The sequence below is a fragment of the Ambystoma mexicanum genome, chromosome 9, assembly GCF_040938575.1.
Source record: "Ambystoma mexicanum isolate Mex_15411 chromosome 9, UKY_AmexF1_1, whole genome shotgun sequence".
In the NCBI taxonomy this organism is placed as follows: Eukaryota; Metazoa; Chordata; class Amphibia; order Caudata; family Ambystomatidae; genus Ambystoma; species Ambystoma mexicanum.
The window spans coordinates 34,892,423-34,915,871 of NC_090931.1; the positions used below are offsets into that span (position 1 = coordinate 34,892,423).

Sequence of the window (23,449 nt, forward strand, 5' to 3'; positions counted from 1 at the left end):
CACGATCATGTACCGTGCGCCATTACACCTTTCCCCCATGTCTGCATAATCAATATGCAGCTCTCTGAATGGTCCAATGGGTTTTGGGATAGTTCCCCGGAGTGTGCGTAATGTCATTCCTGAATTGTAAATCTGACATGTGGTGCATTCCATTGCTAATCGAGATACGTGCTCCTGGAGATAGGGTACGTACCATTCTTCTTGTATTTCAGCTGCAATGTGCTGTTTGGTATTGTGCGCAGGGAAGTGTAGTTGCTGGAACGCAATCTCTAGTAGCTTCAGTGGCATTACTAACTTTCCTGAGTTATTTTGCCGCCACAATAAGTCTGTTCCCGACTTGCTGCACCCTCGTTTTGTCCACATCAACTTTTCGTCAGCACTAGCCCCATCCTGTAGTTCTAGTATTTGGGATATGGCCATCATATTGTACCCTTCTGGGAGCTCTTCGTTTGTTTTGTGCTGCATCATGTACTCACCTGCTTCATATTTCTGAAAATAGGAGGCCTCCTTGGCGGCAGCGTCCGCTGCCGCGTTTCCCAAAGACACAACGTCTGTGTTGGACGTATGTGCTTGGCACTTAACTATTGCCACTGCAGTAGGTTTTTGTAGGGCCTCAATTAAGTCTTTCAACAAATCTGCATGCTGTACTGGTGTTCCGTCTGCCCGCCGAAATCCCCTCCGTCCCCATCTTGCAAGACCTCCATGCACTGTTGTTGTCATGTAAGCTGAGTCTGTGTATATGGTTACTGCGCAACCTTTTGCTGCATGCAACGCTTCTATGAGCGCAATCAATTCTGCTGCTTGTGCGGAGTAATGTGATGGGAGGCGGTACTGCACTAGTGTTTCATACTCACCGTCTTCTAATCTCACTACCGCCATCCCAACATGCTTTTTCTCCTGTGTCCACATCAATCGATGCAGACCCATCCACGAAGTACACTTCCCCCTCGCTCAGAGCGTTCTCACACACCACTGTGTCCCCCTCTCTTTCTCCTGTATAGGTTGCGCAATCGTGGTCTTGCATGTCTTCTAATGTGCAGGTTTCTGAAATGAATGTTGCAGGGTTTACTGTTTTGCATCGTACCACATGGATGTTGGTACTGGACAATATTATTTCATATGCTGTTGCCCGCTGTGGTGTTAGTGTGCTTTTTGACCTCTCAAGTATTGCAAACAATGAATGTTCCACAAACAATGTTACTGGGCAACCCATTACTATTGTGGCACTTTTCTCAATCGCGAACGCGGCTGCAGCGAGCGATTGCTCGCACGCGAAATGGCCGTGCATTACGGCATCCAAAGTACCACTATAGTAAGCCAAAGGCTTGTGTCCTAAGGACGTCTTCTGTGTCAGAACAGCTGTCATCAGTGTTCCCTTGCAGTGTGAAAATAGGTAAAATTCGCGTCCATAATCAGGGTTGGCTAGCACTGGAGCGCTTGAAATTAACCTTTTTAACGATTGAAATGATGTACTCATTTCTTCTGACCATTTGATCTTTCTATTGTCCTGTTGTGCTTCTTTGAGTGCTTGCAGTAGGGGTCTGGTGTATGCTGCATAATCTAATATCCATGCTCGGCAATAGTTGCACATCCCCAAAAATTTCTGCATCTCTTTTACTGTTGTGGGTTCCGCTACTGACCTTATCGCTTCTACCCTGTCGGGAATTATTCTTTTTCCATCTTTGGATATCAGCTGTCCCAGGTATAAGACCTCTGTCAAGCAATACTGTAATTTCTCCTGATCTACCTTGTACCCCTTATTGGCCAATAGTGTCAGGAGCGTTGTTGAATCCTTTCTACATGCTTCTTCGTCTGGTGCACACACTAACAAATAGTCTACGTACTGAATGATTGTACTCACAACTGATAGGTTTCCCAAGTCTTCATGCAATATGCGGTTGAATATGCTCGGGCTCTCACAGTATCCCTGTGGTAGTCTGCAGTGTTCATACCTCTTCCCCCCTAGTGTGAATGCTGTAAGGTATCTACTCTCTTCGGCAAGGGGTATTGCGAAAAATGCGTTTTTCAAATCCACTACTGTGAAATGTGATGCCATCTTCGGAATGCTGCATAATATAGATGCAGGGTTCGGGACCAAAGGGAACTCTTTCTGAATTACATCGTTTAGGGGGCGTAAATCCTGTATCATCCTCCAAGGCCCTCCTTTTGCTTTTTTAATTGGGTAAATGCATGTGTTACATGGGGAGGTCGAGGGCACTATGATTCCTTGTGCTACTAGTGCATTGATGGTCTCTTTTATCCCTTCTTCAGCCTCACGGGCCAATGGATACTGTTTCACTCGGGGTAAAATCGCTCCTTGCTTTAGTTTTATTACCACAGGTTGTACTCCATGCAACAGCCCTACATCATGGGGGCCTGTTGTCCACAAATTATTTGGTACGAGCCTCATGTCATCATCAAAGAATGACGCTGGTGCTCCTACCACTGCCATCAGTTGGACGGGGGTTTCCCTGGCTTGAATCAATATGTCACAGGGCATCGCTATTTCCATTACTATCTCACCATCCCCTTCTGTGTCAGAGAAGAGATCCTCATCTGTTACCTCTCGTAGGGCGATGTTGGCATTTGTACACAGTACTGTGCGCCACTCACATCCTTCCCTATCCACTCCAATCACAGCAATTCTTTTTGCTGATACCTGTACTGCGTGCAGGTCTAACGGTACCACTGTTCCGGGTGCGGTGTCAGGGCACACTATGGGGCGGAAGAGGAATTCCGCTGGAATCCTCCAGTTCATTCTTCTTAGCTCTGGAATTATGAAGGCCAATGTCTTTAGCCCTTCAATAAACATTTCTTTATTTTCTGGTACCCCTCGTACTTCCAGTGTGGTCGTGTAGGCTTGCACTACCAGCATTGCCCGCAAGGGGCATATCCCGGGTGTAGAGCACACTATACCTCTCTCAGTGAATGATATGGTCATGTTAAGTTTGCTTAGGAGATCCCTCCCTAATAAATTTATGGGTGAATGCTCGTAATACAGTAAGGGTGCCTTTACAGTTTTACCCCCCACTGTTACATCCAAAGCTTCTGTGTAAGGAACTTCAATTACAGCCCCAGAGAACCCCTGCGTCTCTAACTTCCTGTTAGATAACGGGAACCGGCCCTCCCTGATACATTATTTTTCCGCTCCCCAATCAACCATGAATATGAACTGCTTGTCTCCTATCTGCGCCCCAACCAATGGTTCCTCTGCGGCATTGTAGGTTGTAGATAGAACTGGACACGCAAGTGTTCTCTGTGGGCTGTCCTATGCGGGATGTCTCATCGCCCCCCCCCCCCCTGATTAAAGACACTTCCTGATACCACTGACATGCTGTTGTAGGGTGCTGGTGCAGGGGCTCCGTTTGCTGTTGTTGCGAAAGGGTTGCCTGGCGTGTATTCCATATTGTCATTATTTTGTGGGTGGGCCTGTGTTCTATACTGGGGCCCCTGCTGCTGCTCCATGTTACCTTGTCCTTGGTTTCTCGGCTGTTGCTGTCCCATGGGAAGTCCGTATGGGCTCCCCGGGTGGGGGTGGCCATACTGTCCTCCTTCTTGGAACCCATTGCTGGGCCTGGTTCTGCACTCCCTAGAGTAATGCCCCCATCTTCCGCAGTTCCAGCAACTCCCTTGCGCACCTCTAGGGCTCTGCCATCCATTTCCTCCCATTCCTCCATATCCCGCTCCACCTCCCCTTCGGCCCCTGTACCCACCTCGTCCCCCTCGAGGGATCCACTCTTGCCACTGCGGACCTCCACCTTGTTCCTGCTCGTTCCACTGCCGCTGTCCTGCTCCTGCCCAATTAGTTGCCACTCTTCCTTGTATTGCTGTCAGTCCCTCCTCCTCATCATCTCCCTCCCTGCAGTGGGGGAGTGCGGCTACAGCCGCTGCAACCTTCATCAACTTTGTCTGTACTAGCTTTGCTTCATCTGCCAATCTTTTCTGTGCCACTTCCTTCTCCCGTTCCTTTATTCTTTTACAATGGTGTACTATGATGCTTTGGATCTCGGGCCACACCTTTGCTTCAATACCAGCTATTTTATCGAGCGCCTTTTGCACTTCTTTGGGGAGCCCTCTTTTTATAATAAAATAAGGATGTTGATTGACACCAGGGCGTACCCGTTTCTGCTCTCCACATCTCTTGGACCCGAAAAATGTAATCCATAGCCTCCTCCCCGTCATTCATTGTACACTGCATTACTGACTGTAAGTCTGGCGTATCCGGGAATGTTTCCCGCAAGGCATCCCACACCCTTGCCCGCACCGTGTTAAAGGAGGCTCCATCATGGCGGTCGCAGTCTAGTGTTACTCCCGGGAAACCGGCCTTAACCCATACTCTCGGCCTGATCCCCCACCGCTGATACGAGCAAGCTCTTCACGTCTCCTATTGCTAGGGGTACCCCGGCAGTATGTTTCTCAAAGGCGTATATCCACTTGCTTGCCCCTCCTGACAGCGGGGGCAATAACTTTAGTAGATTAGCTTTATCCATCTGAGCCCATGGGATATAGTTGGGCCTCCCTCCTCCCCTATGTATCAATGGGAGCTGTAACCTTCTTTTTGTCGTTCCATCTGGACCCGGTTTGACCGCTGAGGTACCCAGTGCTGCCATTTTCCCCACCCTGTTCCTCAATCGCCCCGTCCACTCATCGTCCAATGTTCTCATCGAACATGTACCTTCCTCCCCGTCGCTTCCCCCTCCCATCGCCATGCTCAACCTGTCGCTTTCTTCTAACTCGTCCCTTATGTCACATAGTAATTCCTCTCTAATCCCCCCAAGCCTGTCTTCGTTATCAACCTCTCCCCCTCGTGTCTCTATTTCTATTATTTGTGTCGGTTCTTCCTCAATTCTGAACAGGATCTCGCCCTTTTTCCACCCCTCTTCGGGCTTTCTGTTCTCACCTGGTGCTCTAGACGTACGCCCTGGTCTAGTTGCATCTAATGCTGTTCGTTCGCATATGTCTTTTATCCTTGAGAGCTCATCTTTTGCTATCGACAGTCTTGATTGTAAATCATCTGTAAGCTTCTCTATGTCTACCCTTTGTGTACTTGCCTGGGCTCGCTCCCTTGTGCTCTCATATGGCGGGGGTGCCGTGGGCCGGTGGGGTGTAGTAGTTGTCGGGGGAGGTACGTAAGTGGGGTCGCTGTACCCTTCTGCGGGCACAGGCTTCTTTAATATCGGGTACAAACTTACTACCTCTATTGGTGGCGCCACACTCGATGTCTCGTTAACATCTTTCTGTATCATCAATGGATTGTCGGTGGTGGACGGGAGGTCAGTATTTAATGCTGGCGCTTTAGGAGGTGGTATCTCCTCAAATAACCTCCAAAGATCTAATACTTCTCTCCTATTCTGCAACTGCTTCCCTTTGTATTTTAGAAAAATGCATGTGGCCACCGTATCCAGAACACTTATCAAATGACCCTCCCTCGGGCCAAATCTGAGGTAACCCCTCCCCTTTTAACTCGGTCACCCATTGGTCATGATATTTCTTAATCCGCTCCGCGTGGCCTGGTAAATTCTTGCAAATGTGCGACAAGGGTGTCTCGGCCCCCATCTTGTGTGTTCCCCTAGCGCTTGTTTCTATCTGTGTGTCCACAATTACAATGTAAACCTCTTACCAATATTGTTTTCGTTTTTTACCTCACGGTCAATAAGGGCCTCCTCTGTGCTCTGCCCCCTTCCTGCGCAATGCACAACAGGCTGCACACAGTAGCTATTCTCTTCGGGGGGGGGGGGGTGGAACATACAAGGGCAAACCACCAGTTATTTTGACAACATTGACTCGGAAACCAAAATAGGCACACACTCACTCCCCCTTATCGTTTTACCTTTCAACAGAAATCCTATCCGGTCACACTTACCCTGACCATTCCATTTCTGTACATTTATAGCCAGTTTACACACTTACAACATCAACTTGTCGCCTGACACATACAAGGTGCACACACCTCCCAGTAACACTCTGTTCACAATTCACGCTGCCCTCCCTTTCCTCCCTAGCCGGCTGTCCCTATCCTTCTTATTCCGATATATAGATGCGCATATGTATATATATATATATATGTATTGGTCTCCTCTTCCCTCTTGTAGTAGGATTCTCTCCCTTTTACTTTCCCCCTTAGCTTTGTGCTGATCTCACATTTATTTTTCCCCCTAACCCTAAAGAAAAAGAAAAGAAGTAATAGCGGTCTCTAATATATTCTCAGTGCCCCCTTTTGCTGAACACTTTTTTTTTCTTATATTCCACTTCTTCATATATTCCCAGTACTAGTCAAGATAGCACTATGCGGCGCCGCCTTCCACCCCCTTTCGGAGCTAGGTTCCCGTCACTTTTATCTCTTATTCACCTCTTAATCCTAATGGCCATATGCAAAGAAAAAGCAAGAACATTTTAGAATGATCCTTAGTAGATCTGCGTACCCTCTCTTCGTTCCCTGTCCTACACTTCTTTCCCCACTCCCTTTACAGTCGCTCGCACTCAATACTCACGTGCCCGTCTTGAACCGATAGTCTCCGAAACTGGGTCCGTCCAGGCAGTGTCGCCGTCAGCTCAACAGTCAGCCCCGGCTCCGGCGAGCGGTACTCAAAGGGGATTTTGCAACTGGGATCCCGTACCCCCTCTTTTTTGAGTGCGCACTTCTTAGAGTACCGGTCGCCGTTGGCGGCCAGCCTCCCGGAGCCGGCTCATCGTGCGTATCCCTTTTCGACCGGAGATTCTCGTGCCAAAAGGGGACGGTAGCGTTAGATCGGGAAGAAATATTAGTAAATATCAAGCTTTCGGGGTCACCACTGAAAGCGAGCGTCCCCAGCCAGCACAATCCTCCCCGCAATGAGAGACAATGAAGGGCTCTCCCAGGTAGGGAATAAAGCCAAGACAGAGTGCGGGTGAGCTTAAATGGGAGTTTATCAATCAGAATTGGGCATGCAAAGAACTCTGCAAACTCCGAGAGCGCTCTGTCTGACAATAGCAAAGACAGGCGTATATATTTACAAAAAACGTCATAAGAACCTACATACTATAGGGGGCACAAGTTCAATGGGATTGGGTGGCGATGACTAACTATAGGTGCTGCTGCGATGTGGTTGGCCGTGGCTGGAGACGTCACTTGGTCAGCCTCGTGAGCTGGGATGGGCCTGGCATGTTGGCAGAGTTCATCCGGGCGGTGGTGTTGTGCCATCGCAGCCAGTGTCAGAGATGAATGTCTTTTCCTGACTTATTTGCCCTAGGCCATGCACACCGCAGTCATTCAGTCATTGCAATATTATCTTCTTTAGTAAATCTTCCAATAGGTTATTCTACAGGTTAATGCAACACAGGAGGAATGCACCTTGTGAGGGGTCTGGCGGTAATACGTCAGGACATGGTTACCAGTGTCCTGTTAACCGGGGCCATAGGTCGAGGTGCTAAGCTTCAGGGCCTGGGACGGGCGGTACAGGTCTTTCTGTCTTGTTAGAAGTTGTTATAGATGTGCCGCTGTGTGTTGTCAAAGTGTTGGGTGTCCTGATTGCACAGGGCCATAGGTCTAAGATGATCCGGTGGGTTATGGGGTTTACGAGGGGGCGCCTTTGGAAGTGTGTGTTCAGGCAGAGGTTTACTGCTGTGCTGTAAATAATGCAGGTGGCGGGCCGTGGCCTTGGGTGCTGCAGAGGGGGCTACAAATCTTTGAAGCGGCTCCAGTCTGGTTGGGGGAGGCGGAGTAGTGCAGCGCGGGCCTCTGCTCTCATGTCTTGGCAGCCTTCGCAGGGTGGGAGGGGGAATGGCCTTGCACGTATTTCACAAAGGTATCTCCCTCGTGTGTTGCCGATTTTAGGTAAAAACGTCACAAACATTTGAACACTCTATAATACCTATTCAAATCTTTTTGAAACATGCATTTAAACTTTGCTGGATGTGTCTCGATTATACCCAGTCTGAGCACCTTATTCATACACTATGTTTTAACAACTACAGTATTTGGTTGTATGCATATACATTTGCAGTAAGTGAGGTAGTATTAGGGTTGGTGGAGTACATAGAAAGTAACCCGCCACGGTACGTGGCGGGGGTGGTACATGAGGGGCTTAGACATACACGTGTGACGAGTGCATTCTCGCACACTCTTCACATGTGCCCTTGGTAAGGTTACATTCGTTTTCTTGTTTACCCTAGCAGCATAAGTTCAGTTGTGGCGCGGGCCCGCGGGGCGTGGGGCTCTCAATGATACTTATGAAGAATAATCCCCCTCAAATGCCTTTATCATTTGGACACCCCGGCAGGGGTGTGGTTTCACGGCTGGTGTCATGTACGATAATTACACAATTTCACAGGTTTCTTTAATAAGAGTGGTTGTATGGAGAGGATACATGTGTTAAAAGTGGTTTCTTACATTCATATTTGGGTACCTGTCTGCTTTCAGCAGATAACCATTCTACAGATCTTCCCATCGCCCAGGCCTTGCTGACCGGGTCATTGTGCGAGCAGTGATACACTGCGGAAGGTGAACTGTTACAATGTTAATGTATTACGCTAGATCATGCCCGTCTTGTTCGTGGGAACGGGCTTGCAGCGGATCTACCATGGTGCTGCGGAGACAGGGAGGACTGAAACTTTTCCGAAGGTGGGGGCCGCGCCACAGCGCGCCACGCTCACCTCATCTTTGGTAGGCGAAAATGGTTTCTGGCCTGGCTAATTTCAATATATGTGGGCAATCGATACGTGTGGGTAATGTCGTCACCAGGTGGACCCCCACCACCTGGGCCCGGGTGGTGTGAGGAGCCACCCAATGAGCCATGGCCCTCACCTGGGGAGAAGACATGGGCGAGGAGGGTCTTTTGGACCAATCCTCCCCTACACTGTCTTCACACCATCAGTCTGGCTTCAGAGCAGCCAGAGGCATGGAAACTGCTCTCCCGAACACCTGTGAAGACTTGCTCTCTAATCTAGACTCCAACTCTTCTTGTGTTCTCATCCTTCTTGATCTGTCCTCTGCCTTCGACACAGTCAATCGTGTCACCCTCCTTAACCGACTCTATGATGCACTCGGTATCACATAGTGGACGCTGGCTTGGCTGACCATTTTTCAATTCGGCCCTCCTAGGTTCAAATGGCCCTTTTCTCTCCTCTACTGCACTCTACCTGAGGCGTTACCTCAGGGTCCTGTCCTATTGCCGTGGTTTTTTTAAAACATTTTCCTTGCTCCTCTTGCCCACCTTATCTCCACCTTCTCTTCTCACTTCCAGTGTTATGCGGATGACGCTCAGCTCTCCTTTAAGCTCCTCTCCTCATTCCCGATCGTCTGACTGCTATTCAGGCATGATGTGCTGCCAATGATCTGTCTTATTGCCAGTAGGACCGAGATTCTTCTCATTGGTATTCCCCCATCCCCCTTTCTGGCCCCCCTCCCCTACCCTCCCCCACCTGTGAGGCAAAAAACCTGGGGGTGATCTTAGACGCCTGTCTCTCCTTCTCACCTCATATTGCTGACCTTGCCAAGAAGACTCACTTCGAGTTTCACCTCCTCAGAGGCATTCTCGCGTTTTCACCTTTCCCCAAAAACTCAAGATCTCTAGTGCTCTGGTCCTCTCAGGCTGGATTACTGTAACAGCCTCCTCGTTAATCTGCCTCTTTCCTCCGTTTGCCCTCTTAAACTAATCCAGAGTGGGACTGCAAGATTTATCCTTCCCCCTCAATCCCACACGACTGCATCTCTCTGGCCCTAAAAGCTCTCCACTGACTCCAGGTGAATGCAAGGAACAAATTCAAGAACCTCTGCATCATCCACAAGGCTTTCTGGGGCATGGGACCACACTTCCTTCAGCCTTCTCTCACTAAATACTGCCCTGCTAGAGCAGTTCGGTCCTCTAGCTCTTAAAATCTTGGCAGGCCAGTCGCTTCTCCAAGCAGAGTGTGGGGACGGGGGGGGGGGGGTAGATCTTTCTTCAGCAGGAGCCTCCCTCTGGAGCGACCTCCCCGCCCCTCTGACCTGAGTGTGCTCTCCTTAAGTTCCAGAAGCTCCTGAAGACCTTCCTCTTCTCCTCCTTCCCTCTCCCACTTCCCTGCTGATGTCCCCCCGCTGTTACTACTGGCTGCCTGGTCCTTCCCCCCTCGCGCTGGCCTTCCTCCTTGGGCCCCTCCCCCCTGCGTTTTCTACTGAAGCCAAAACCTTGGAGTCATCTTCCACTCCTTTCTTGCTTTCCTCCCTCACACTCGGGACATTATTTATTTATCTTAGGGTTTTTAGAGCGCACTACAGCCCACAGGCATCGAGGCGCTATGATGAGACGTAAGAAGGCTTGATTAAGGGTTACAGAAATGTGGCCCAACATAGTATTGTTTAGTATAGAAAGTTTCGTTACATGATGCATTTGAAACCGTGTTACTTAGATGCATACACAGAAACAGATACATATGGGCATGCAGCCCTTTCAAACGTTGCCAAGAAGTACCACTTTCAGCTCTTCCTCCTCAAAGGAATTTTACCTTTTCTCACTTTACCTCGGAGGCTCAATCTGACCCAAGACCTGTTTCTCTCTAGGATTTACTGCAATAGCCTCCTCCTGAATCTGCGGCCTTCCACTCTGCGACCCATCCAGCTAATCCAGAATAGGGCAGCAAGACATATCCTTGGCCTTAAGCCCAGGGACCGCATCTCTCCTGCACTAAAGTCTTCACTGGCTCCTGGTTGCTGCACGGATTAAATTTAAATCCCTCTGCATCATCGTCTGGGCCTGGGGACCACACTATTTTCAACTTTATCTCACTAAATACTCTCCCTGTAGACCACTATGTTCCTCTGGCACCAACTCTGTGCGTAAAGTGGTTTGCTTAACCGAGAGTAGGTTGTTGTTCACTGTCCTCAGCGGGCTCCCTCCAGTGGCATAGCCTCCCCCTCCCTATGCACCTTGAGCAGGATCTTCTCAAATTCCGGACGCTCTTTAATTCCTCTTTTCCTCCTCCTTCCCTTCTTCTCTCCTCTGCTAATCCCACAGTTGCTGGGATCGGTGTCTTGGGCCCTTATGCATCCTCGGGGCCCTGACCTCCCACACCCATTCTACCCAGCTCCTGTCTATCCACAGCACTTGCATCTGCACACCCTCCGCTGTGGAGGATCGCACATACTCCTCCCGCGGCCCCAGTCTGTGTAGCACTCAACATTCCTAGCACATCATCTGTGGCGCACGCATGAGCTCTGATTTCCCCCCCCCGCGCCCCCTTTCCTCTTCCTTGCTGCACTTTCACGTTCTGAATGCTCACAAGGCATAGTAGTTTTGTCCCTTCTACCCCCGCCCCCCCTCAGCTCTTAATTATTGTTCCCAACCTTGCTCCCTCACTGCCCAGTGGGCGCTTTGAAACATTATGTTCATATTGTATAAGCACCCAACAAGCAAACAATAAATACAGAGACCATGCCCCCACCCTCGAACAGTCCGCCTCAGCACCCTGAACTTGCCTTTGTGCATCCTTCCCTGATCAGACTGAGTCAAGATCTCTAAATCCCCCCCCCCCCCAACTCCTCGCACTACCCTACCCTCACCCGATCGCCAGAGCTCTTGCTCTACAGGCCTCACCTAGCACTTGCCCCACCCCACCGGCATTTACCCTGCATCTACTGCCTCTCCCCTTGACCTGCCCTTCCTATTGCTGCATTTGCCCGATCCGAATGTCACAAGGTCTAGTAGGACTGTTTATCCTCTGTTCCCTTCCCCCTTAGTCTTGTGGCGCCTGGAAACGGACTGCTGTATAGGCGCTTTACAAATTCTCAAATAAATAAAATACCTGGAGGCGGCGCCAGGGGCGCGCCATGGATAAGAAGCATAGTTTCGGTAGGATGGAGGCAGGCCAAGGGCGATAGTGCAAGGCTACAGTCTGCTTCTGTAGACTGTTTACGCTGGTGTGCTACAGATCTGCTGATGGCTGGGCGTGTGCAGAGAAACTGAGTGTTAATGCCCCCAGTGCTGCCAGAGAGCAGAGTCCTGCAGAGCCAGGCGCCTGAGAGCAACTGAGTGGATTGCTGACACCGGAGATGGGAGCAGTGGAGAAACTGGGTTGTTCATTGACACTCTAGGTTGGTGGGCTCTGCAACCTGATGCTCTTTATACGTGTTCTGCTTTGACTGGGAGAGCCTGGGTTTGAAGACGCCTGCTCTAGTTAATGGGTGGGGTGGGGGCTGCTGTACAGGTGAAGAGGGAGGGCGTTGAGTGCTCTGTAGTAAGGGTGCTAGTTGTCTGCCACCAGTTAGATGAGTAGTTTGGTGATGAGGTAGCCCTGCGGTTGGACTAATCGGGACCCAAAAAGACATCAAATCGCCAGAGGCATCCAGCGGAAACTATTTTATATGGGGGGGGTGTACAAAAAACGAGAACTATTAGCGCCTTGACAGGCAGGTGCAGAACTATTATTAGTAACCATGGACCATCTGGTAATAAGCCCGTAGCACACTGTCTATTATGGTGGCCAGGTGGGTATGGCCGCGTAGAAAGATGCTTAGAATGTTTAAGGAAATATGCGATAATGAGTGCACAAGGTGACCGTGTGTGCACAGTTCTGCGATGTGAATGACGTGGTATTGTTCTTTTTGCAGCTTCCTGGTGGATGAGCTGAAGGACGTGGCCTTTCCAGCATATCGTATTCTACTGCAGCATATCTGTGCCAAGGTACCGCCTGACTCCTCTTTCACCCACACATGCCTCCCTATTTTTGTAGAGTCCTGAGCAGTGCTGGGGCTGGGGCTGGGGAATCACTGCATTATCTTGGATAGGGTACTGGAGAATAGAAGTCATGGTAGACCATTCTCTGAGCAGTTCGGGAGAACAGCCGTCAATGCACAAGGCGTCGGGTTACCAAATCCTCAGCGCACAAGTAGAGGTTGGGGGAAATTGTGTTTTTCAAAAGTCCACTATCACCAAGTTATTCTTGACGTTTCCCTTAACAATCGTACCGAGCACAGACTGGGGCTAAAATAGCCACATCTTTGGATCTTAAGTGGTAAGCATTGTGTTATTTCACTGATAGAAATTAGTGTGAACTTCAAGTTGTGTATGTGAGCCCAGCTACGGTAAACAGTACTCGCTCACTCACAAACTGCATTACAGAATGTAAACTTCTGTTCTGCGGCTTCTGTTTGCTGCTTTAAGGTCCGCGGTTGAGCCAGTGATCTATCTACGGAGAGCATGGTTATGCTCTTGACCAGTAGCCCCTCGTGTGCTCGCAGGACAATGGGTGGGAGCCACGAACTGCAGATTATCAACAGTTTAGGCGGATCGATAAATGCATGAAATGAACTTCCCCAGTTGATCTCCAGCGGTGAGTAATGAGAGAGAACTATCAAGTTCTGGTTGCAGAAAGGGTGCGCTCGTAGACATTCTTGGGGGGGGGAGGGTGGGGAATGGCCTCAAATAGTTTTTACTGCTTGGAATTCTGCCTATATTCGCCTATTCCATGGGTTGACGGGTCCAGCCATACTTCTTAAGCATAAGTATTTTAGCAGTACAGGGGCTGAAATGATTGACCAGTGATTATGGGAAAGTGCGATGTTGGGGACATGGTTGCCAATCTCTGGGTGTGGGTATTGCTAAAGGAAGGAGTGCAATATCCGTTTGCTGGACACAGTTTTTCAGTGCACAGGATGCGTAATGCTGACACTTGGGTCTGGTCCCTTTTTTAATCTCAGCAGTTATTTTTGAAGTGCTGTGCTGCCTACTTCAGCAAAGGCAACATAACGCTTGTATACAGGAGACTCCGCCTGTACCAACATCCTCACTAAAGGTGGCTCTCCGGATCTCAGAATTATAAACTCCACCGCCCCCTCCATGACACTGGTGACTGTTTCCTGATGCCATCATCCCTTTGTTGGCTAGATCCATCAGAGACCACACCGACTCTTCCTCAAGCAAATATATAGGTAGGATTTAGGTGATCTAATCTTTAGACTCCTCTCGACAGTCAGACTCCTGGGTCCGTAGCCGTCTAGCTTCAGGCCTGGAAGTGGCAGAGGCAATCGCTATTGATGGCTGATGATCGCATGGTCCTACTGGTACTTTCTGTAGGCTGTCTTGCTTGCTACTGCTTTTACTTCTGGGCGAGTAGTTCTAGGAAAGTCCTTGTTTTATTTGTTTTGGTTGTTGGAGTGGTCATTGGCCTGGGGTTCACATCTCTGGGAGGTGGCATCCTGTAAAACCCCACCCGGAAAAGGTTTGTATTTACTGGGGTTCTTTAACCTTCCTGGAACGATTTTTGTTTTTTTTTGTAAACGCACACAGTGAGTATGCATCTCTGTGGGGAGTTTTTCATGATCCTTACCCTGAGGGGGTGGTCGGGTTGGTCACTGTGGTCCGGATTCAAGACTTTTTGCAGGCCGGTCTTATGTTGCCACTGGTTTTCATTGTGGCTGTTTGGTAAGAGTTTCGTTTTGGTGCTAAATCCCCCGCACTTGTGAGGCCCCCATAACTTTGATTTTTTGGCATCTACATTTTATTGTTGCAACACACAGCACTTTCTGTACGGGGGGGGGGGGGTCCCCTTTTTTATTTTTCTCTGGCTTACCTTGTGTGAACAACTGTTTCCAAGGGTTGAAAGGATATTCTCCTCGCTACATTTTTTGAGACCAGCAAACCCCACCCTATGTGGAGTGCTGGGGGAGATGCAGTGTATCCCCTTTCTCGCTGCTCCTGTCATTTCTGTTAGTGACAAGCTTAACCTAAATGGCTGGTGGCAGTGAATCTTTTTTTTTTTAACCAACTCTGTGCAACTTACACGCAGGTGGTAAGTCACCCTTGGGTGCCCATTTTTCCAAAATGGCCCCTGTTTTCTTTTCAACATTTTCTGTTTGCTTGTCCTTAGTTGGTCCTTCCCCTACCCTCCAGGGCGGGAAAGTCCTTTGTGCAAGCTTTGTCTACAGCGGGAGAACTTGGGTGTCTGAGAAGGCAGGAAGCAAGGGAGGAATCCAAAACTCTTCAGCCCTTTGTATTCTGGCATGCCTGCCGGGAACCAGTTCCAACTGGGAGGCGGGCTGTCCTAAAAGGACCGCCACCCCCCAGGTTTGAATGTTGCAAGCCTGTGCAATTGGCTTGGTTCCTGTATAAAGTTCTGATCCTGGGAGCTGAAAAGGTAGTCGACCACTGGAAGTGTATCTGAAGAGGAAGAAAAGCCATCTGAGATGATTTCCAGAGAACGGCGAGCCAGCTGTGCAACCAGAGCCTGCTGTGACCCTTCCTGCTAAGTGACCTGGGGTCCCTAAAATGACAACCCAGAGCCTGGTGAGGTCCACTAGACTCCAGACGACCTGCATTTTGAGCCATCCCACGATGTACTGACCTAGCGGGGCTACAGACCACCAATACCCTGGGAATTCGAGCCATTGTGTGGTGCATGGTCTTCCAAATCTCGAAACTATGGTGGCATCCTGCTGGACCTCCAGAGGCTGGATTTGAATCCTTGTAGTCCCCTCACTGGAGTGCTGAGCCAGATTAGCGACGAGAATCTGGCCAGCGTTATTCAGTCTTCTCATGGCTCCTGTAAAAGGGTGCCAAAACCGCATAGGAGAAACTTTTGCCTGGATCCTTCCCCGTTGATCCCTGCTGCAAGTTCCCATCCAGTGTCGTGTCTTCACTTACCATGACCAAGAACCCAAGGACCGGGTTGTGTGCTGCCATATCCTAAGACTTCGATCTGCAAACTCCTCTGTTCTGCTGAGGTATGTGTTGCCTGGTGTATACCTACTTTAAGTGTTGTGTGATTCCTGTGAAGCGTTGGGGGTCATTTGTGTGATTGGGAGTGCTCATCAAATTCGCCCAGACCTAACGCTGGAATCCCTCTAGGGTGTCTTCTCTGAAGTCCCTGGATCCTTTCTGAAACTCTGAAGTGAAATACTTACTTGTTTGAAGAGCTTTCCTCAGGAACTCTGACTTTTCCTGCCTCTGTGCCTATCCTGACCTGTTGGCCACGGGAGCACTAGTGACCCACCTTCTGCCTCTGAGAACACTCATGCTTCAAGATTAGGGAAGAACTTACAAGGTTTGAACCTTTGCCTTGAAACATAACACGTGTTGAAAAGTTACTTGTGAAATAATTTGGTTTGGTAACTGTCCTTATGAAATATGAGCAGCTACACGAGTGTTTACTTAGCTTTGAATGTGTTGTGCCATCATTAAAAGTATATAGGGTTATTTTACTTGCCTGTGAATTGCATCCTCCTCCTTCCAAAAGTAATGCTGTTGACTTCACTTCATTATTTCTTTCCAGAAATGGGTGTATAAGTTCACCAACTGGGTCTTGCCTCCTCTGCCCCGCTTTATGGCCTGTGTAGAATAAGTGTGCCTTGGGTTTTACTTGCCTTGAATAGTTGTGTGCCATTCTGAATACATGTACTGTGGGTTTTACTTATCTTGGTTTGCTTGGTGCAATCCTAAAATAGTGTAAGGAGTTATTGCTTACCTTAGTCTGTGTTTCACGGATCTGAACAGCAAGTGTAATCGTTTATTACAACATTAGTATAACTGTAGGTTATCCTAAATGTAGTTGTAGGTTCATACTGTTCCATGAATTTGTGTTTCACTATTCAGAAAAGAAAAGTATACTTGTGTAACATGGTTGGTTTAATATGTGATTTCTATAACTGAGTCACTGTATAACTGACAGGGTCCTAATACCGTTGAATTACTGAAAGTAATCTATAAGTAACTTGTGGTTTTACTCTCCTTGAATAGATGTGTTGTAAATGTGTACAATTGTGTTCGACTTACCTAGAGTTACTGTTGGTAATGCTGAACAAGGTCTATGCTTTGGTCTGGGTGTCTTAATCATTGCGGTATGGCTTTATACTGTGTTTATGATTCTATGACAAAGTACTCACCCACCAAGATTTATCTTGGCCTACTTGTATTTATAATAAAACTGCAAATTAAAAAGGGGGGTCCTGGGAGTCCCTCTGCCAGACATTAGTCCTGGTTTCAAGAGACTTACCCAGAGTCTTTAGCTCACTATCTTTCACAGAGAAGAAATATCCCAAATATATCAGTCTTTGTCCTGCCCTGGGACAAGAGTACCAACAGCATCCCCAGACACGTGTTTCGGTCTGGTTGGACCTCATCAGTAGGGAGGAGACTCCAGGACCCCCCTTGTCAATTGGCATATTTAAGTAACTTTGGGTGAATGTTTCTGTGTTGCACAATGTGAATATTTTTCATAACACTAGTGGTGTCTTTCTTATGGATGTGTGTGGACTAAGCCTATCCCCTTCCCCCACCCTTCCCTGGAGTTAAGCCGGAGTACTCTACTTCCCTACCCATTTCAAGAGGTTGGATGTTCCATCTCGGTGGGTTGCCCCACCTTAAGGTCAGTGTTTGGGCAGCCCCCCGGAAGCCTGTGCAGAAACAGTCCAAAAGTACCATGCAGTTGCAGGTGCCAATGACTGGAGTGTATGACTGTGTGCACTGCAAGCAGCAGATTGTTTAAGCTCTCCGTTCTTCCTTTTCAGTTTCCTGATAAATCGGACCATCGCACATATGCTGCTGAAGCTTTGGTCAAGCTGCTGTGCAAGTTCCCCAATGCAGAGTATGCCTCGTTTATCGAATGGCTCTATAAATATTCACGGAACAGCAAAGTAAGTTCACTTCTGTATGTGGCCCTACTCCTGGATTTTTCCATCCTGTACTTTAGCCACGTCACTCTCCTCCCATGTCTGTATCACTGGCCTAATGGTTTGTAGTGGTTCCTCCGGCACAGATGTCCTATCGAGTGTTTGCGCTGGAAGTGGCAGTGGCTCTACTGGAGCTTCCGGAGAGGGAGATGGATAATGCTATCCCTTCAGAACAGCAGAAGTTCCTACAGCACAAGTTTCTGGTGCAGGTGATGGTGTTCGGCCGCTGCTCTGACAAGGCCCCGTCGGTCCGCAGCAAAGCACTCTCCTGTCTGGCTCAATGTCTGGAAAAAAAGGTTCCCACCGCCATAGAGGGTGTCCAGGAGCTTTTGCAAAGCAGTAAGTGCTAAAGTGCTAGTCTCTCCTGTTCAATTTTTGCTTGAAATGGTTGAGTTGGTATTTACTTTTTCGGTCTGTTTTTGGGTTCCGGAAGCATCTGAGAGCGTGTTTACAATTTTTTGTTAGATTGTTTTACTCATTGTATATTTGCGTAGAAAAACTGTCTCCAGTCGTAGAGTTTTTCTGTGGGATGTTGTTGGGTGGGGAATTGGAGTCAGGTTGCTGGTTGAGAGGGCCTGTGCTGTGAAGAGGGAGTGAGCTGCTGTAACAGACCCCAAGGCTTAAGCCTGACTATTATTCTTATGTCACTCCTTTGACACCAGAGCAGAAGGATACTTCTCTTTTTCTGAGAAGCTAGGGCCTACCTTTGAACACTTGTCACATTGTTGGTGGCAGTCTTGGCCTTAGTGCTAAATGCTGACTTTAGTTGTGATGCATTCCACGTGTGCAGTTTTCCTGCTATTTTATGGCGCAACTTTGAATATGTGCCATCTTGGGTGCACAGTATTTCCTGCAGAGCGACTGTAGGGATGCTACGAGAGTCTGTGCACCAGTTGGATTGGGAACCGGTTCCATGAGAAGGAACACAAGAACGGTCCGAGGTTTGCAGCAAAGCTCAATCTTTCAGTGAGCATCCTTAAATCATGTGACTCAAAGCATGTTTGTTGCAGTCCTACGGAGGAGTCCTCGATCCCCAGCCAGCCGGCCTCCTGACAGTTCACTTGGAATACACCTGGCTTTCCTCCATGGGAAAATTGGAGAACTTTGTAATTTGTGGTGACAGTTGGTCCATGAACTGCTCTGGGGATCCGTGTCTTCTAAGGACCCCCAGTGGCATCAGGGATCTTCTCTCCAGGTAAATGCCAGATGCCACTGAAAGTGCCGACATCCTGTGTTTTTCTGTGCTTTTCATGTTGGAGTGGTACATGTGATTTCTATGAGGTAACTGTGGTTCCACACCTGTCTTCGGTGTCCTTGGTTGCTAAATGATGTGCAAGGAGGATTACAGTGATCTCCAGACCCTAAAAACCATGATCTCTGATTCCCCAACATGGGATTTTCATTATTATACCTTGATTAGCTCTGCCTCGGAACATGGTCTCTGAATACATCCTGTAAAAAAAAAATAATCTCTGCATACGTTTATAGATGTTTGAGGCTTGTGGCTCTGTTTAGACTTGCATGCTGTGTATAGTCCACTATCTATTTATTTGAATTTTTAAAGCGCTCACACAGCCAGGGGGCTTTGAGGTGCTGTTACAGGAATATGTCTCTTAGTTACGTATTTATAACGCACTTAATCCCCGGAGGTTTCTAAGCGCGGACCCGGGGATCGAACCTGTGTTGCTTCGTGACGTCTTGCTTCCAAGGCGAGCTATCCTCCTCCTCTTCTAGTAAAAGGGCATCGGCATATTCCTATCGCCACACACCTACACAGCATCAGTTCCAGTTTTACACAAGGAGAAGACTACTTTTAAATTCTGCCTCGAGTGCAACACAAAGTTTCCAAGTATACACATAATTTGTAACTACTGCCTCCAAGGATTCGCTGTTGGGACAAGTTCTCATCATGCAGACAATTTAAACCAGAGACTTTCAAAGAGCATAAAGTTGAGTGCTGGCGGTCTACACAATGCCCGCAGTCGGAGCAGACTAAGGGCACCACCTCCATGGAGGTTCTCACTTGCTGCAGAGCCTAGCAGCGCACGCTCTGTGCTGGCTGAGTACCAGTTCTAGAGCTGCTGGAGGGTCCTCTGGATTCAGTATCTCCCTCTGTTCGCTGGGAGATGTTTAAGGGAGGGATCTTGATTCCCTCTTTGAAAATACTGGCCTTCCTGGACTTGTGGAAACTGTAAGGCAGACTGTACCATCAGCCAGAGTCCAAATGAGTTCTTCTTGCTGCTTTTTTAAAGAAAATGTTTATTTTAAACCAAGGCAGGGTGACAACCACACAATACAAACATGACTTAAAACACCTCTTCCGACAATCCCCCTCGACTCCCGCCCACCTACCCCCTCATTCTTGGTCTGAAGTCTCTCCCCCCTGGGCTGCCTGCTCTGCAGCCCCAACTGCTCTGTTCCCCCCTCAGGGGTTCTCCCGGTCCCTCAGGGTCCAGCGGGTATTGACGGGTTTATAGGTCAGGGCGTGGAAACGCTGGTCGTACTCAAGTATTGGGGCCCAGATGTTCTGGAAGAGGTGGAGGAGTCCAGCTTTTGCTGCTGTCACCTTCTCCGCGATCAATAAATCCCATAGCTTCGCCCACCACTGGGACATGAAAGGGCCATCGGGAGATTTCCAGAAGCGGGCGAGCACAATTTTCCCTGCTAGAAGACATTGATTCAACAGTTTCGCTCTGCTCCCGGAGCGTGGATAGATCCCGGGACGCGTAGAAAGATGGGCTCGGGCTCCAGCGGGAGAGTCGTCCCGATGATCTGTTCAATAGTCGCCACGCACAGTTTCCAAAATTGCCAGATCTTTGGGCATATCCACCACATATGAAAGAAGGAGCATGGTTGGCCACACCCTCTCCAGCAAGCCTGGTCCACCCAGGGGTTCATGTGATGAAGCCTGAGGGGGGAGTAATACCACTGCAGCATTCTTGTATGCGCATTCCCTATTGGTGACACAGGTGGACGAGGAGTGTGTCCGGGCCCAGATATCCACCCAGGTCTTGTCCTCCACTGGGTGGCCTAGATCAGCCTCGCATTGGACCATGCAGTGGGTTTTTGAGGCCAGGAAGTCTCCCAAGAAGCGCTGATGTAGAGTGGAAACCCTGTCTCGTGTTGGGAGATCCTTGAGTGTTCGAGGGGGGTGAGGGGACGTGTGGCTGCTTGGAGGGTTTGGGGGTGCGAGCACCAGTGCAGGAGCTGGATATATGTAAACCTGTCTTTTCTGGAGTTGGAACCTTTCCTTACATTGTTCGAATGTTTGGGGTGTACATCCTATGTATAGCTGTTCCAGGGTCTCGAGGCCTCCCTTTACCCAGTTCTGGAAGTTATGAGGGTTTGCCCCAGATGAGAAATCTGGATTGTGAAAGTTTGGTGATGATGGACTCCGCCCCCTCGGAATTCCCTTTCGTTTTAGTGCCCAGTCCCAGGAGTTTAGCATATGCTTGGTGGCCAGCAGATGTCATTTCCAATGTCCTCTGAGGGGAGGTGGAATATGTGGGAGAAACCGCAGGGGGAGCGGGAGTTGTGCTTGCTCCAATTCGACCCATCGGGGGCAGTTCGTAACTATCTGCCATGTGCGGATATGTGCCAATTGTGCCGCCGCCCTGTAGGCTTGTAAATCCGGAACCCCCGGCCCACCCAGTTTGGAGCTGCCTAGCAGTGTCTTGTGAGGGATTCTGGCCTTTTTGCCCCTACAGATAAACTTCAACATTTTTCTCTAAGTCACGTATGGTTGGCACTGGGATTGCCACTAGGAGGGAAGAGAAGGCGTAGAGGAATCTCGGGAGTAATTTCATTTTGCAGGCTGTTATCCGTCCCATCAGTGAGATTTCCTGGGATGTCCAGCGCTTCAGGTCCCCTTCCAGTTCCCTAAACAGCTGAGGGAAGTTAGCCTGGTATGTGTCCTTCGGGTTCGCTGGAATGTACACTCCCAGGTAGGGGATGGCCCTTCTCTTCCATGCGATTCGGCACATCCTGAGGCCACCGACTTGGTGAAGTTGACGGAGAAGCCAGACACCTCCCCATAGCCAGTTATCTCCATCAGGGCATGCTTTATTGAAGAGCGGGCCTCCGAGATCGTAAGCAGTACATCATCTGCGTACAGGGCAATTTTATGCTGCGATGAACCGACCGGGGGCCTTTGATGTGGTCATTCAACCTGATCCTCTGAGCAAAGGGTTCCATGGTGAGTGCAAAAAGCAGGGACGATAGTGGGCAGCCCTGCCTGGTTCCGCAAGTTAAGGGGATCGGAGGCGAAATAGACTCGTTGATCCTCAGGAAGGTCTTTGGGGCTTTGTGGTTAGCCAGAACCATAGTTTGAAACGTTGCGCCAAATCTGAAGGCCTCCAGGGTGAGTCTCATCAATGACCAGTCCACCCTATCAAATGCTTTAATGGCGTCTAAGGCTAGTAGGGCCAGCCCCTGGGAGCGTCGGGTGGCGAGGTCCACCAAGTTCAGGGCTCTGCAGACATCTCCTGCCGTTCTGTTTAAGATGAAGCCTGCCTGATCGGGGTGAATTATCTCGGGTAGTATGCGGGCTAGACAGTTGGCGAGGATTTTGGAGTACAAGTTGCCGTCTATATTCAGCAGGGCTATTGGCCTATATGAGGCCACGTCTTTTCCTGGCTTGGGTAGGAGGACCGTGGTGGATTCCTTCATCGAAGGGGTCATCATCCCCGCTTCCCTAAAGGAGTTGGAGTGTCACCCGGGGGGGAAATCAGCTGGAGTTTGAATGTTTTGTAGAATCTCGAGGAGAATCAGTCTGGGCCTAGGGCCCGGGCTTTTGAGAGCTTTGATGACTTCCTCGACCGCCTCACCTGTGATCGGCGCCTCTAGGCTCTCTTGCTGAATCAGGTAGTCGGGGCAAGACTGCTCCCCGTAGATATTCTTCCTGTTTAGACTGGTCCCGCAGTGGTGCCGTCATTATTTGGGTAAGGTTGTCCACTGCCAGTTGTAGTTTTTTCGAGTCTGCATATTGGATCACTCCCTGTGGATCACGCAGGCCTGCGATGGTTTTGGTCCGCCTTGTTTTGCCCAGTTTAGCTACAAGTATTTTGTTTGCCTTGTTGTTCTTCGCATAGTAGGATTGTTTGGCCTTGGCCGTCAGTTGTGCGGTGTGTTCAGCATAGTGGGCCTCCAGTTTTTAACTGGCCATGCGGATAGCTCGCTGTGTTCTGGAGGACCAACCCTTTTCCTTGTGGATGTCCTCCGCTGCTTTAAGTTCCTCCTCCAGGGCCAGCCGGATTTGCTGCCTGTTACGGTGGAAGGCCACCCCCTGCGCGATCAGGACTCCCCTGATCACTGCCTTCATGGCATCCCAGTTGTTTGCCGGGGAGGTATCTGTCACTGGATTTTCTTCGAGGAAGTTCTTGATCGCGGTTGCGATCTTGTCCCTCAATGACATGTCATTGAGGATAGGGTCATAAAGAGACCACCTATGTGAAGAGTTGTGTTTGGGATCATATGTGCGGATTTCCATGATTACCCTCGCATGATCAGATAGGACCCTTGGGCCAGTGGTCACTTCGTTGACGTAGGTGAGTGCCAGAGTGGATGCCAAGAGGAGGTCTATCCTTGAGAAGGTTCGATGCACGTAGGAGTAAAAGGAAAAGTCAGTTTCGGAGGGGTGAAGCACCTGCCATGTGTCTACTACCTCCAAAGAGCTGAATAGGCGTAGGAGGCTAAGCGCCTGGGTGAAGTCTCCAGGGGTGGGGGGGGTGAGATTTATCTCTAGTAGGGTCTGGTACTCCATTAAAGCTGCCCCCTATTATGATTTGGCCTTCTGTGAAGCCCGAGAGGGAGGAGCCCAGCGAGTCATAGAAG

The 23,449-nt window shown here is 49.3% G+C and overlaps 1 protein-coding gene across 1 annotated transcript in view; it reads left to right on the forward strand.

The window, feature by feature from the left end:
- Positions 1-23,449, forward strand: part of NCAPD3 (non-SMC condensin II complex subunit D3) — a 579,984-nt gene that overhangs the window by 223,566 nt on the left and 332,969 nt on the right. The window contains exons 9-11 of the mRNA XM_069614114.1: positions 12,563-12,635; positions 17,456-17,581; positions 17,704-17,956. Of these exons, the coding sequence (XP_069470215.1) occupies positions 12,563-12,635; positions 17,456-17,581; positions 17,704-17,956 (452 nt within the window). The remainder of the gene's footprint in view (positions 1-12,562; positions 12,636-17,455; positions 17,582-17,703; positions 17,957-23,449) is intronic.